The following is a 15327-nucleotide window of genomic DNA, read 5'->3' on the forward strand; positions in this document are numbered from 1 at the left end:
GAAAGGCATTCAAGAAGCACATACTGGCTCCAAAAAATTACATCAGTTTTTATGACTTAGCTTAAAGAAAAAGCAGCTTATTTTTTGGTGGTGTTGTCAGAATCTGTGTAGGACCAGTAAATACTTCCCAGAAGCCCAGAGAAGTCTGTCTAGATGCCTGGAGAGAAGTGTGATACCAGTCACCACTTTTCATATGGTGGCATTATGCATGGAGTGATGGTGATGGGAGGATGGTTTATGTTATGCCACTGTAAATTAAAAATGCACAAGGTTGTGGCACACTTGTTATGCTTTCCATCTGTGGTACTTCCCTCCTAAGCTTCGTCTGTACATATCTGCTGTGTTACTACTGCATCTAAGTGAAACCCAACGAGAAAGAAAAAGAAAGATTCATATTATCAACTTGCTTCCAACACGTGTTATGGTATAAGACATCTCTGCCTCCTTCAAGGAGATAATCTAACACATTTTCTATTATACTGTGACATTGTGTACATGGCTTGAGTGTATCAGACGACTTTCAAAAGTATAGATGAATTATAACTATGTAGAAACAAATCAATATGGTCTGCAAGAATATACCACTGTAAAGTGCAGGACTTTCTCCTTTGTTTTTTTGTTTGTTTGTTTGTTTGTTTGTTTTTTGAAGTTTTAGCATCTTAGGAAGCCCGTATTACTTCCTTCCTTCTTCTTTCCTACTTCAGAAAGGCTGTATGGAATCAGCTCAGCACACTGGGTTGCAGAAGCACCTATTCTGTGTGCAACAGCTTTCAAAAGTAAGATCAGTTCTGGCAGTTTGCTGGGGATTTCTGTCATAAATTATAAGGAATGATAACTCTTTGAGGGTTATCAGAACAAAAGTTCATATCTGAAACTACTTTCTTTATTCTTTTTTGATAGGCACAATGGCCATGGACGACTGGCTTGACTCAGTAGATTTTTCCCACATAATTTTAAATGATTTTTAGTACTTAACAGTCAGCCTTTAGGAACAGCAGTGTATTCCTGCTCTAGTAAATGCATTTGTAAGGAAGGGCTGAGTAAGAAAATGATGATTGTCTTTTATTCTTTGCTACCACAAGGTGTATCCTCCATATTTGTAGTTAGGCTGAGCCAGAATAGGCAAGCAATTTTGAATTATGGCTTCAAATTACTTCTTAAAATATAAATAATCATCCATCTGGAATGACCTAAGTGACATTATTCTGCATTTCACAAAGGCAAACTAGCCCTTGTTTGAGAATGTATTTAGGAACATGACATTGTCTTTTACCATGCAAAACCTTCAATTGTTGTATTTATTACTTACCTCTGGTCTTAAAATTTCCAAAGGCTGGGTGGATTAAACCACAGTAATTTACCTCAAAGCACTGGAAATATGAACTTTGAACAGTACCAGGTTGTTGCCATCTAAAGCATGTATCCTTGGTGTTTGATACATATCCATCTGTTCTGGCATCTCTGGTATCCATAGAAAGTGCCTCCCGGTCTCTCCTCCAGTGTGATTTAGTCACTTGTAAGGACACTACTTCTATTGGACTGTCATACTGTTTGGATTCCATGTGACCTTATATTTTGAATTACTTTTTTAAGAGACTTATCTCTAAATTGTCATATTATAGAATACAAGCATGAAGCCTTAAATACAAAAATGTATACGTTTGGAGAGTCAGACAGTAGTTAGCATCATATACATTTTATGGGCATATATTTATTGATTGATTTTCTCCTACTGATTGTCAAGGTCAGCGGAGTGTGACTCAGAGGATAGAAATAAGATGTGAACTGTTAGAACTTGGTCAGTATTCACTGTAGCAATGTTTTTGAGCACCTGGTAAAGCCCTCTCCTTTGAGGAACATAAGGCAGTCTGCCAGCTGTAGCTTTCTAAATCACAGAGCACAGCGACTGGTATCCAGTCAGTGTTCAGTCCCTGTTTGCTTAATAAAAACTAAGTGAACAAGCAAATTAACTGGCCAACTGGCCTAGATTTTTAAGATAATGTCCTCAGTGCAGCCTCATGCTGTAACCAGTGTGAGTGGTAGGAAGGGGCTTCTACTAGGACAGCATAGGAAGGCACTGCTTCAGCATAGAATTTGTTATCACCAGGTACGAGAATTTAGATCCTTGCCTAAACTACTAGAAATTAAATTGAACTATCACTCTGTGGAGATAGCAAGACAAGTCCAGACACATCAATGACTCAACTGACTTCCTTTTGATCTAGTCCTTTAAACACAATGGCCTAAGTAGGAGCTGTATATTTATAGACAAATGGTGCCATTTTAACCGCTCTACTATCTAACCTTTTAGTTTTATTTTATAGCCAAACATTATATAATGATTCATTCTCTCTGGCATCTCTGCCATCTACAATGTGACAACTATGCACTCAGCAGGCCTTTCCAATAAGGATGTGGCTGTGCTGTGGTCCTTGGCACTGGGAGCAGATGCCACATCCTTGATGACAAGTTCACAGTGTAATCTGTTCTTATCATTGCACTAATGAAATGAGAGCTATTCTGTCACTAACCTGGGTTGTCATTTTCCCCTTTTCTATTGTGGTAGTAAAGTGAAAATTGGAAGGAGCTTTTGAAAATGTCATGCAAAGCATTACAAAGTAAAGGATAAAAAAAATTTGATTTTTAAATATCCAAAAGTTGTTCCTTTCCACTTGCATCAATACTATTCTGGGTAATTCTATTTATCCATGGCCATATTTTAACCAACATTAGGTAAAAAAAATTTAGTTACACTCAGACCTGATAAAGCAATTTCTCACACTTATCTATAGAAGTGTGTATGTGTGTGTGTGTGTGTGTGTGTCTCATTGGTATTTAAATATTCCTTCTTCCTTGAAAGCTTCCAATGCCCCTCTGTAATCATCCAAGTCTTCTTTGTAGGAAAACTTTTCCTTAATTGTCTTACAAATGATGGTTGATTTTTCTCTTTCAAATATATTTTTCCATGAACAGATAAACTTTTTTCCTAAAAATATATAGACTGTACTAAGACTCCTTCACAAAAAGGTATTTCAAGATAAGATTACCTTGTTTGGATAAAACATGTGTGTGTGTGTGTGTGTGTGTGTGTGTGCACGTGTGTACATCTATGTGTATGTGTAAAATAAAAGTTTAAAAGTTTCATAGTTTTTGGTTTAACCTACAATAATTACACTCATTATATACGTGTGTGTGTGTGTGTGTGTGTGCGTGTGTGTATACATAGTGAAAATCTCATAGTTTCAGGGTTATTTAAAATAGGTTAATTAGAGGGCCAAGAGGATCCAGGATAGAGTTTTGAGTATAAGGATTATGAGATACTTTGAATCAGCCTGACTTTTTCCTAGGATTAGAGTCCAGTGGGTAAAGTTGTTGGTGGCCCTGTATGGTAAGACACACGACAATGAACTACTTTATAGCAGTTAGTATGGTTCACAATGTTCACTCTGTGTTTCCAGTGTCTTCATCCTGCATGTATTTTGTCTTTTGAGTTTTTGCTTACCTTTCCCATCATAGTTGTATCTTGGATGTTTGTTCCTTTGTAACTTCTAAATGTTGTATACATTGTTTTCTATTGACGGCAGGATCTGTCCCTCATCCTCACCTCACAAATGAATGAATATAAGATGTATCGGTGGTGAATCAGGCCTAAAAAAAAAGTGTTATGAATAATTCTTTCCTACTCTATCCCCTTTCTTTTATGCCTCATCTTATAATAATCTCTTCAATCTCTCCCTGTTTCCCAGTGCAGTACCTTTTTGTTTTTTATCGACTCATATTAAAAATTAGCTGATCAATAAATGGGGAATTACTAAATATTAGAGTTAGTTTATAGATAAATGTATGGTCTCAAGTAAGACACTTAGAGATAAAATGTAAATCCCTCTTCTTGAAGTAAGGTCAGTCTATTAGTGCTTCACACTATTTGTTTGTTTTTTTTCTTCTATGAGACAAAATTACATACAAGTATATTGATCTTAAATATGGTGAGAATGTATTGGCTCCTTATCTCAGTTTCGATACCTGTCACTCATAAGAAAATTCCTTAAGCTTCTACCATCCCCCTTATCCTCCCTATAAAATGGATATCATGCCAACAACAACATCTACTTACTTGTCTTGCTGGAGATTTAAATTAGATATAATTGAAAAGCACACAGTATGGTGTCCTGTACAGGTATGTGCTACATAATTTTTAGTTACTTTTTTTGTATCAAATGCCTTGAATATAGTTAGATGAATTTTGTTCTATAAAAGGTTTTGATCTTGTAAGTAGTTAAGAATTACAAGGCTGACAAGATGCTTCAGTGGGTGCTTGCCCTACAATCCTGATGACCTGAGTTTGATTGCCCGGACCTAGAGTAGAGGGCAAGAACCAGATCCCACAAGTGGTCCTCTGACTTCCAAACACAGACCATAGAATGTGTTCACACACTCACACATACACACACACAAATAACAATAATAATAATTTTAATAAAGAACAAAGTACCAACTTTTAAGTTTATATTAGGGAAATCATAATGTCTATACACACACACATACATCTTTCTGATCTTTGTTCACATGAGGTAAATTTCATAAGCATCCTTGTAGAAGAGTGTTTATTAGCTCTCAGAGCCTCCAGCCTCTATTATAGTCCTATCAACCAAAAAGAGTTTGCGGTCTCAGAAGTTATTTGGGAATATTTCAAAATGTGTTATATAGTCAGCCCTAGGAGATATAACTGGTCTCTATAAGGTAACAGCCAGATATATTACCTATGCAGCCGATAGTACAAAGGATATCCCCATAAGGAAGACTCTTTTCCCTCAAATGCCATGATACGCCACTCTTGAGAAACCTTGGATTCTTGGAAAAGGGAAAAATCCGGTTAGGAAACTCCTACAGATAATTCAAATGTATTTGAATGATGCCTGTCCACAGCAAGAAAGGGTCGGGTTATGATCAGTTTTTTTTTTCCCTTGAGAACAGGCTGATTTTGTGATTTTACGATCTGGGGTATATTATTTGGGCATAATTACATGTTTAAATGGACCACCATGTCCTTGAAAGCTCCACCATGAGATCCTCTGGATTATAAGGGACCCGTTGAATATGAAACGATGGATACAAAGATTAGTTCATGTACTTTAGAGGACTACTGTCAACTCTTGCCATACTCTTTATCTGAACTACTTGTTGAAGGTTACAGTGCATAACTACTTTTTATTGAAGTGATGACTACAAAAGATATCTACTTTAAGAATTTTTGTATCAGTGACACAGATTAGCAATGGTACAGTTTAAGGCTTTTAAGCAGACATAATCAAGTAGCATTTATCATTTACGCATTCCCTCCTCTGTACTCCCTTTTTGCAGTCACTAAAATTGCTATCCGAAAGTGACATTAATGGCATTTCCCTCTAGTTGAGTAGTAGTTGTGACTCTTGTTGGCTTTTTTGCTCAATATGAAAATGGTTTCTTGTGACTCTCTGAACTGTTTTCCTTAGCGGTCTCTAATTGGCTCACCACCGTGCCATTTACTTTTCTAATAAAGTTTTGGGGTTGTGTGCTTGTGTTTGCCTGCATGCTTGTGCATGTTTAGGTTTCCGCTTAAAGTTCAGTGCCAAAGCTACAGTACCGATACATTTTCTAAATGTGTTTTAAGCAATAAGTTGTACAACATTTTTAGAACATGTGTTAAACTATTTCTCTAAGAATGAAGCTCTTAACAAAACATAAGCACTCTGCATGAGATCTTAGCAGCAAAGTGCTTAAAAGATAAAGTAAGAATTGGTACCATGGGAAGAACACCAGCTGTAGAGCGCACAGGTCCATTATGAGAAGTATGGTAGTGGGTAGGGAGAAAATGATTTAATCAGGAGTAAAACCAATTTTATTATAAGGGCACGCAGGGGGTGTGGCGCCATAGGGAGAGGGACATTTCAAAATATCTGACAGATTTCAACAATGTGAAAACCTCGTTCTTTAAAGTGACAGTAAACCCCATCAGGTCTCCCTTTTTGATGCTATTGTTAACAGCTGACTGTTTAAAGCTGGCCTGCTAAGATGCTGTCGGCCTATTTCAATAGTGCGCAGCGGAAGAAAAGACTAATTGTTGAAATACAATCAATCAAAATGATTGCAGGGCAGAGAGAAGGTCTCCTCTGATGATTTTGTTGGGAGTCATATTAGTGTGTTATGATTGAGATTCGGAAGATGATTGAAAGGAAGACAGAAAAAGCCCTGTGACATAAAGAGATCCACCTCATCCCCCCTTTCACAGACATAGTACTGAGCAGGAACTTAACTTATGAACACTGAAAATAATAGTCCATCAGGAAAAAACAGATCTGATAGTGATGTGGGCTAATATTTTTTAAAGGATATGAACACTATTAGCAAAACAGCTCCTGCAGAGAATCCCTATGGTGACAGTTCTCAGCTTTTCTTACTTCTCCCCCCACCCCCACTTTGGTGCAAAATGCTCATAGAGCTCACACTGTGGGGGCATGTGACTGTGAGCTGAGACAGCATCAAAACAGAGAAAAAGTCCAGTTAGCCAAATACCTATAAGTTCTTACGAGGATTCCTGGATTTTCGGTTAACTCTATATTGTAACTGACAACTTTGTACTGCTTTAAGAATCAAAAATCGTTTCTATGTAGCTTATCCTATAGATGAGCAGAAACGCCATAGTATCTTTCTTCCTCTTAATTAGATGTAAAGATGCCACTTCCAGACAACTAGCATCCCTTGTGTCTATGAGAATGATCCCAGATTTTCCTACTCACAGTCAAAGGATGGTGAGAGTCACCTAGCACACTCGCTTGCTACTGAGCATTCGCTTTGGCATCTAAGTTCTCCAGTGTGTCACTGTGGCAACTCGCTCCGGCTTCCCAAGCAAATATTTTTGTTAGTTCCAAAGAGTTGGTTAGCATTTGTGGTTTGTCTTCGGCATGTTATCATTTTGGCAGCTTTGCATAGCCCGCATAGGCCAACAGGGGTCTGTCTAATATTGTTGCTGGGCACATTTTTCTCACTGAGATGAAAACTGAAGAAAAATATTTCTAAAGCAGTAAGAAGAAATTAATTTACTTTCTCCTCCATATTCTATTCCTTGCTGACTTTACATTCAAGAGGAGAGAGAGAGAGAGAGAGAGAGAGAGAGAGAGAGAGAGAGAGAGAGAGAGAGAGAGAGAGAAACTGAGAAAGAGACAGAGAGAGAAAGAAAAATAAAAGTGTTAGCCATTATTCCCTTGTACATAGCAAAGCTAACACATGTAAAGCAATAACCCGTTTTCTATTGCCATGTTTAGCATATGTCTCTTGTTGGCTCAGCAAGGCCTTCAGGCCGGTCCCTTGAGCCAGCCATCGCTGGCAACTCTTAGCCCCTCGGCCTCAAAACCAAATAGCTTTGAATCATGTTGCGCTGTGATGCTAATTTTCATACTGATGCATTATGGGAATAACCGTATCTGACATACTGTGTCAATGGTACTGTCTCTTTGTGTCCCTTGTTTTTTGTTAGCTGCATTCCTACAGATGGTATTCCATTGAAAATGTTCCCTTCCTACAGAAAACGGGAAGAAAAAAAATCCATGCACAGCACCAAACCTCTAGGTGCAGAAGGCTGTTAACGGTTGCTGATGATAGTAGGCAAACATTAACATAATAATTAGTGTCTTGTAATTGTTTCATTAAAACCAGTTGTTCCATTTCTCCTCGTGTTTTCCCAGAAGAGAAGCTGAATTTGGATGACAGCCAGTGGGAGGACATCCACGTCGTCACCGGAGCACTGAAGATGTTTTTCCGGGAGCTGTCTGAACCGCTCTTCCCTTACAGTTTCTTTGAGCGGTTTGTGGAGGCGATCAGTAAGTATGCCCCATAAAGAAACCGGGTGCGGTGAAATTATTAACAATAATGAGATCAATACCGATCATGACCACAGAGAACAGAATATGTGCCCCATGCTCGTATCTGTGTCCTTGGGTTTTGTCATTTGGGTGGCTTGTTTTATTTCTCACCCTGAAATATTATCTGAGCTTTAAAACAAAGATTATCCAGAGAGAGAGAGAGAGAGAGAGAGAGAGAGAGAGAGAGAGAGAGAGAGAGAGAGAGAGATCTATTTAAGGCCACCAAATTTAAGCTTTCTCAAATGAAAATAGCTTCTCTTGCAATCTGCTTTATAGGGTCATCGCGTGTACTCCCAGTCCCTGCCTTTATATTTTCAGAATTGCACTGTTTGCAGACAAAGAGATCTTGCAAGGGAATCTAAATATATTAAATATTGTGTTTCATTAAATATGTGTTAAATCATCAGTTCCATCTTCTTTTGGCTCCCTCATTTGTTCCCACACCAAGAGCAGTAACTAGCTACAGTTGGCTTCTGAGTAGCTGAGAAGGTTAAGGGTCAGCAAGTTTCCTTTATTGGATACATTACAGGAGAAGGAGTTACATGGCTCCATGAAGCTTCTTTTTCTGATATATTATTTTCTCATTTATAAAAGGGATGATCTAAAGTAAAATGGTATAAAGGAATGAATGAATGAATGAATGAATGAATGAATGAATGAAAAATATCTTTTCCTGTAAGAAAACTTTTGCTGTAGATCCTTGGGAAAGCAAACACTTGAATATCACTAAATTTAATATTATCGGGTACATTTACTATAATTGTGACAGCTTGGAAACATCTCCTGGCAAGCAGGCTGATATAAGAAGGACAGAGAAAGAGAAAAAAAAAAGAAAGGTAAAATTAAAAAGCTTGCAAGCCTGGCAGGAGCTTAATTAAAGTCCCAACAAGAAAAATCTCCAAGGAAAAACGTTCCTCTTAGGAGGTCTGATCTTGGATGCTGTGTGTGAAGGCTTCCCAGTAGTAGGAGCGAGGACTTGGGGGCCAATGCTGGGAAAAAAAAAGCCCTCCAATATGCCCTTTCATTCTTTTTTTTTTTCACTGGGAAAAATTCTTCACACTCTTTTAAAGCTTTGTTAAATGAAATCAATAGGATAAAGAGGAGGGTTTCTTTCCCAGTCTCTCCTTTATCCTGCTCACAGTTTCAGATTGTCTTGTCTGGCTATTGTGTAAGGACGTAAGAGTACTCTTGTCTTGGGGTTAGGGTGAACCTAGAGTTCTTAGCCCTCTGGAGAGCAATGAGTCATAGTTCTCAGGTTCTCCAACCTACAACTTAAAAAGAATAATAAAGAAATCGTGAGTATCTCATTCACTGCAGTTGGATGTTCTGTCTTAGTTCACACATGCACATACACTGGGAGAGCAATCTGGGAAATGATAAAGACTTCTGTGCAGATTTCTTTCTTAATTGTATATATTTAGTAATGTGTGTGTCACATTGTAACCTCTAGGCTTTTAGGTGACAATTATCTCATCTGGAAACATACTTGCATATCTCTTGAGCAGGGGAATATTATATAAGATATCCATCAATTAAGCTTCCTACTTCTTTTAATTCACACGACTCCAAAGAGAGAGTCATCCCATAGGCTAAGCATATGGAAAGCAGTACCTCAGAGCTCATATGGGTATGTGTCCTTTGAATCCCTACAAGACATGTGGTCATTTCTAAGATATTTTAGACTTAAACCTGAACTGGACCTAGTTTCAGCAATGCAGGCATAATTAGAACCGAACAGCAAAGAGGAGACAGGCAGCAGGCTCTTAGGAGTGGCTTAGAGAGAGCCTTTGCAGACAATTATAAAATAGGTAATCGTGCAAATGAAGAAGAGCATGCTTAATAAAGTCCATTTTAAAATTCAAGATGTTGTACACATGCTGGCAGTTGCTTTTTAGGTGACCTATGTTGAGAAAGCAATCTGAAAATGAAGAGATAAAATATCTCTCATTAAAATTCATGTGTTGAAACTCCTGAGAGGTGGGGTCTTTAGTAGGTGATTGAGGCATAAGGCAGAGCACTCCTGATAAGGTTAACAACCTTATAAAAGACTCTCTAGGGACCCTGAGGCAGTTCAGAAGGCGAAGTTGCTTATTACCAAGCCTACAGACTTGTATTTTCTCCCTGGAACCTATATGGTGGAAGGAGACAACTGACTCCTACAAGCTGTCATCTAACTTTCATACATATGCCATGGAACATTCATAATGACATACATAGATAGATAGATAGATAGATAGATAGATAGATAGATACATATGGACATACTATGTACATATGTATATACATAGATACATAGATACAATAGATATATACATAAATACATAGTTAGATACATAAATACATGAATGGATAGATACATACACGCATACATCCATAGATACATAGATAGATAGATAGATACATACATACATACATACATACATACATACATAGATGAATGGATAGATGATAGATAGATGATAGAAAACTCTATTATGAACTAAAAGGAAGTAAAAATTACATATATATATATTAATTATATATATTATAATTACTAAAAGGAAGTAAAAAAATTTTAAAAAGACCTAGAGTAATACCTTATCTCTTCCAATCATGTGAGGACACAGCTAACTATCACTGTCAAATGAAGCAGAAAATGCTTCCTCAGCACTCAATGTTATTGACTTGGTCTTAGCCCCTAAAACTGCACTGTATACATTATAGGTATGCAGTTTGTGATACTTTTGTAGAAGGACAATTGGACTACAGTTCTTGGCAATCTTGCCTTAACAAATCAAAAATACCAGAATGCCACTGTGTGATGTACAAAATGTGGGGAAGAAGCCATAGATAAAATGGTAGAGAATATGTTGCAATGCTAGACAAACCAAGATATACCAACTATGTACATGCATTTTTAACATAAACTTTATTTTTTCTGCGCTTGGTATAGATCACAGTGCCTCTAGTATGCTAGGTAAATGGTCTGCCCTTGAGCAATACCCTCAGTTCTGTGTTCTAAACTCTTCAGAAGCTCTAGACAATTATTCTAATTTAAATATCACTCAGGAATGAGGAAGTGGTTACTTTGATATTCAGTACTTAGAGAAGTCATACCAGAGGGGGCGATTTTAAATAGCCTTAACATAATTAAGCCTAATTTTTTTTCAAAATTATGTGGACATTTATATGCTGGCATAGAAGAGTCTTGGATTTTGTCACAATTCACATTGTGCTGCTTGGACAGTTATAATAGTTCCCAATACAAGTTCACATGTCCACGCTGTTAACTCTTCTCAAAGAGAATATGCTGTGTGTGCTGTTTGTGTCTGAGCCCCATTACCCATGTTATCCACAGATCCTTGTCCTGCTCTCCTCTGTGCTCTACACCATCATGGGGTTGGCCCTAAGCAGAAAGATTTCACAGATATACTTGGGAACTAGTAGCCATGGCAGAGGGTAGACAACCACTGGCAGAGACAGCAGGTAGAGGAGTGTGTTAATCATATTTTCATTTCTATGAGCAAATGTCTCCCAGAAGCCACTTAAAGGTTAGAAGGTACCATATATCATGGAATAGCAGGCACTGCAGAGTTTATAGTGATGGGAGTTCCCAGCTACGGGCTGCTTACCTTGTGCAAACCAGAAAGCAGAGAAATCTGGGGCTGAACTCAAACCAGATGAAACCTTCAAAGCTCACTCCCAGTTTTGTACTTCTCCCAGCTAGGCACTACTTCTTAAATTCCACAGTCCCCCAAAATGTACTCACAGTTGATAAAGCACATGATGCCAGAGGACATTTTACATCCAAATCATGACAAATTGGGAGACAAAGTACAGGCCCTTAACAGCTTATCCCTAATCCCTTCCTGCTACCTACTTAACTGCTACTATTTTGCATAGAGCTTTGGTAGACAGGACCACTCTACTCCAGCTTCCATCTCGTGGTTCAGACCCTCTTGTCTTTGCCCTTCGACACTGGAGGAGCTAAGGACTTCCTGTAAGGACTAATTTCTGATTTCCCTCACTCTGATTTCAGCTCTTTCATCTTTTGGATAAACAGTTCTTTGCACCAAATTATTTACTGTGTGTTAGTGGAAATGCTTAAATGGTTTCTGCTGTTTGGTTAGGCATGACCAAACATCATCCCCATCAACGCCACATTTCCTGTTGTCATAACATTATTTCTATTTTCTCTTTCATTACTAGCAAATCCAGTTTGTGAAGGCTTAACATTTTTATTTGGCCCCTAGCTGAGACATGTGTTTTCATGGAGAAGTCCTAAAGCGAATAGAGCAAATGGAATTTTACATCCTACTGGAATACTTTGCAGGACAGAAGAATGATATTTCTAGTGAAAACAATTGACCTGCCTGCTTGCACTATTTGAGCTATTTTATTTCTCACTTAATGTTTTAAATTCCAGGAAGAGTGAGCAAAAAATCACTTACATTTTTAAAGAGTTTCATTTGAACAAATTTAATATAATTTCTTTTCACAAGAACTTGCAAATGCTACAGTGATCCCTGTCTGATACACTGGGGCAACAAAAGCCCTGAATTTGGTTTTATATTTCAGAATTTAAGGGTCCCAACTATTGATAGATATTCCAAACCTGAGGTTAGTATAGTATAATTAAATTAGGAGCACATTTTTCACAGGAATTTAACCCACCATCAGCAAAGATTTGATTTCCTGGAAATAGCTCATGCTGAAGGCACTATCAGTCCTGTAAATGTGACCTTGTTAGACAAATGTCACCATAGAATTCCATGATAAGTGGTGTGATCATGTGCTGGAGGGCATTGTGGATCTTTCCAGTAGATTTAAATCCTGGGAAATACACTGTTTATATCATTACTGCCATCTTTGAATTCTGATAAATACAGACCTAGAAGACAAAAGACAATATGGAGTGTCCTTTCCTTGTATTAGTGTCTGGTTTTTCTTAGCAATCTTACAAAAGTAAATGAGAAGAGATGGGCTTCACTGGCATTTCTTACATGTTCTGGCTAAATCCTCAGGCTAACAGTGAACATAATAATGAAGTAGAAAGATCACATGGAAAATAATTTCAAACTCATATAGGTTCTATGAAAACTAAATAAAATAAGATTTTTCTTGCAATATGGGTATTCGGTGCTTAATAAGTGATTTTTAAAAATTTTAAAGGAGTCCTGAGTTCACATAGCTTGAAAATTCAACTTAGAACTCAACTCCAAACTGCAAAACTACTACAAACTAACTACTACTAACTAACTAACTACTAACTAACTACTCTTCATACTCATTTAGAGAAAAAACTAACTAGCATATGTTTATTAAATTAGCCTATGCAAAATCTGTATGTCCTAAAACATTCTTTAGAATATTAATTCTTCTTCTTCTTAAAGTGGTTTTAGAATTATCTGGTTGTGATGGCACTTGTCTTTAATCTGAGTACTTGGAAGGTAGCATTTGAAGAGTTTGAAGGCAGTTCCAGGCCAGTAAGGGCAGCACAGGGAGACCCTGTCTCAAATATTAAGGGGATTTAGGATTAAGTGAGGGGTCAGAAATTTAAATATTGGAATTTTAAGATAGATATAAAACAATGGGACTTTCTAAGAGTAAGCAATGTTTCAATATTTATTATTTGGCAGTCAAAGTATCAATATTTTACATACCAACTTCTCAAGACATATTTTTAAAATTTTATTCTCTTATTTTCACAATCGATTTCTGGCCCATCCTTATTTAGACTTTATTTAAACATATAAAAAGTCATTTTCTTATTTCATATGAGCACTATTTCAAGTTTAATTTTATTAGCATTCTCTTTTCTGTTTTTGTTTCTGCCATATTATAACACACATGCACAAACAAAAATAAATCATAATCCCTAAAGAATCATTTATTCTAGAAAATATTTTCAGATACTTCTAGAGGCTTGCTCATGAGAAGAATTATTATCCTTATCAGTAGTTTTTTTTAAATAACTTCAATGGTTATTTTCTTATTTCTTTATAATGTTACAAATATATCAACCACTAATAATATTCTTGTGTTATAAAACGTCGACTCATTCAAATTTACTCTTATTATATTCACATTTAAATAGTATGCTTAAAACATACTTATTGTCTTACTAACACTGAGCATTATCTGATAACTGCCCTTTATAAGGTCGGTACATTTTTTTATCTCTCATCTTTCACAGGAGAAATTGTGCATTGACTTCTTTAAATTGTATATGCTGCTATAAGCACAGAGATTTGTCCAGTTAGGAAACTAATAAGCAATATTTACACTATGACTACAGTGCCCGAAGCATTGTTAGCTGCCTTTCACGGTGGTTGTGCAAAAATGTCTTCTTTAGCATTCTCCTTCACAGTTCATTCACTTCTCAAAGAAAAATTTTCAGTTAATGAAATATAATATGCATTGTTATTCTTTAAAATTGCTTAAATGAGGGGCCATATTTTACTCCCTATGCCATTAGATAATGATTTTCTTAGGTAGGTATTTTAATTTTTCTTAGAGTTTATAATTACTTTTCTGTTTTCGTTGTTCTTTATTTGGTATTTTGAATATCTTAAAATTTTCTTTTATTGAATGATATTTTTTCATACAATATATTTCCTTCCTCTAGCTCCTCCGAGATCCTCTTATCTCTCCTCCACCCATCTGATCTAAATCCACAGCCTTTCTTTCTTTAGAAAACAATTACCGAGATTTTTAAATCATGTCTTTGACTCTCTCTCTCTCTCTCTCTCTCTCTCTCTCTCTCTCTCTCTCTCTCATTATTTATTCACATAATATCCTGGTCACAGCCTGCCCCCCGTTTTCTCCCAGTCCCACCCTCATAATCCTGTCATTACCCTTCCCTTTCTCTTCACAGAAGGGGAAACTCCACCTGGTTAACCTGCCTGCCCTGACACATCTAGTCACTGCAGGACTAAGTGCATCCTCTCCCACTAATGTCTAACCAGTTCAGGTGGGGACAAGAGAACCAACAGAAGGCAACGGAGTCAGAGACAGCCCCCACTTCAACTGTTAGGGGACCCACATGAAGACCAAGTTGCACATCTGCTACAAATGTATAGTGGGCCTAGGTCCAACCCCTGCACACTCTGATTGGTTCAGTCTCTTTGAGCCCCCAAGGGCCCAAGTTATTTGATTCTGCAGATCTTATGGTGTCCTTGATCCCTCTGGCTAACTCAATCCTATCTTCCACTCTTTTGACAAGACTCCCAGAGCTCTGCCTGATGTTTGGCGGAGGGTCTCTGCATCTGGTTCTATCTGCCCTTGGATGAAGCCTCTTGGAAGACAGTTATGTTGAGCTCTTGTCTAAAACCATAGCAGGGTACATTAATTGTGTCCGGGTTGGCTCTTTCTCATGGAATGGGGTCTGAAGTTGGTCAGTTATTGGTTAGAGGTTACCTCAGTTGGTCAGTCATTGGTTAGAGGTTAC

At 37.4% G+C, this 15327-nt stretch overlaps 1 protein-coding gene across 4 annotated transcripts in view; it reads left to right on the forward strand.

The window, feature by feature from the left end:
• The window catches only part of Arhgap15 (Rho GTPase activating protein 15), a 603756-nt gene that overhangs the window by 462455 nt on the left and 125974 nt on the right, over positions 1–15327 (forward strand). For all 4 annotated transcript variants that reach the window (XM_028752207.1, XM_028752209.1, XM_028752208.1 and 1 more), the window contains exon 12: positions 7722–7856. In XM_028752207.1, the coding sequence (XP_028608040.1) occupies positions 7722–7856 (135 nt within the window). The remainder of the gene's footprint in view (positions 1–7721; positions 7857–15327) is intronic.

The sequence above is a fragment of the Grammomys surdaster genome, unplaced genomic scaffold (genome assembly GCF_004785775.1).
Source record: "Grammomys surdaster isolate TR1022 unplaced genomic scaffold, NIH_TR_1.0 125888, whole genome shotgun sequence".
Lineage (NCBI taxonomy): Eukaryota > Metazoa > Chordata > Mammalia > Rodentia > Muridae > Grammomys > Grammomys surdaster.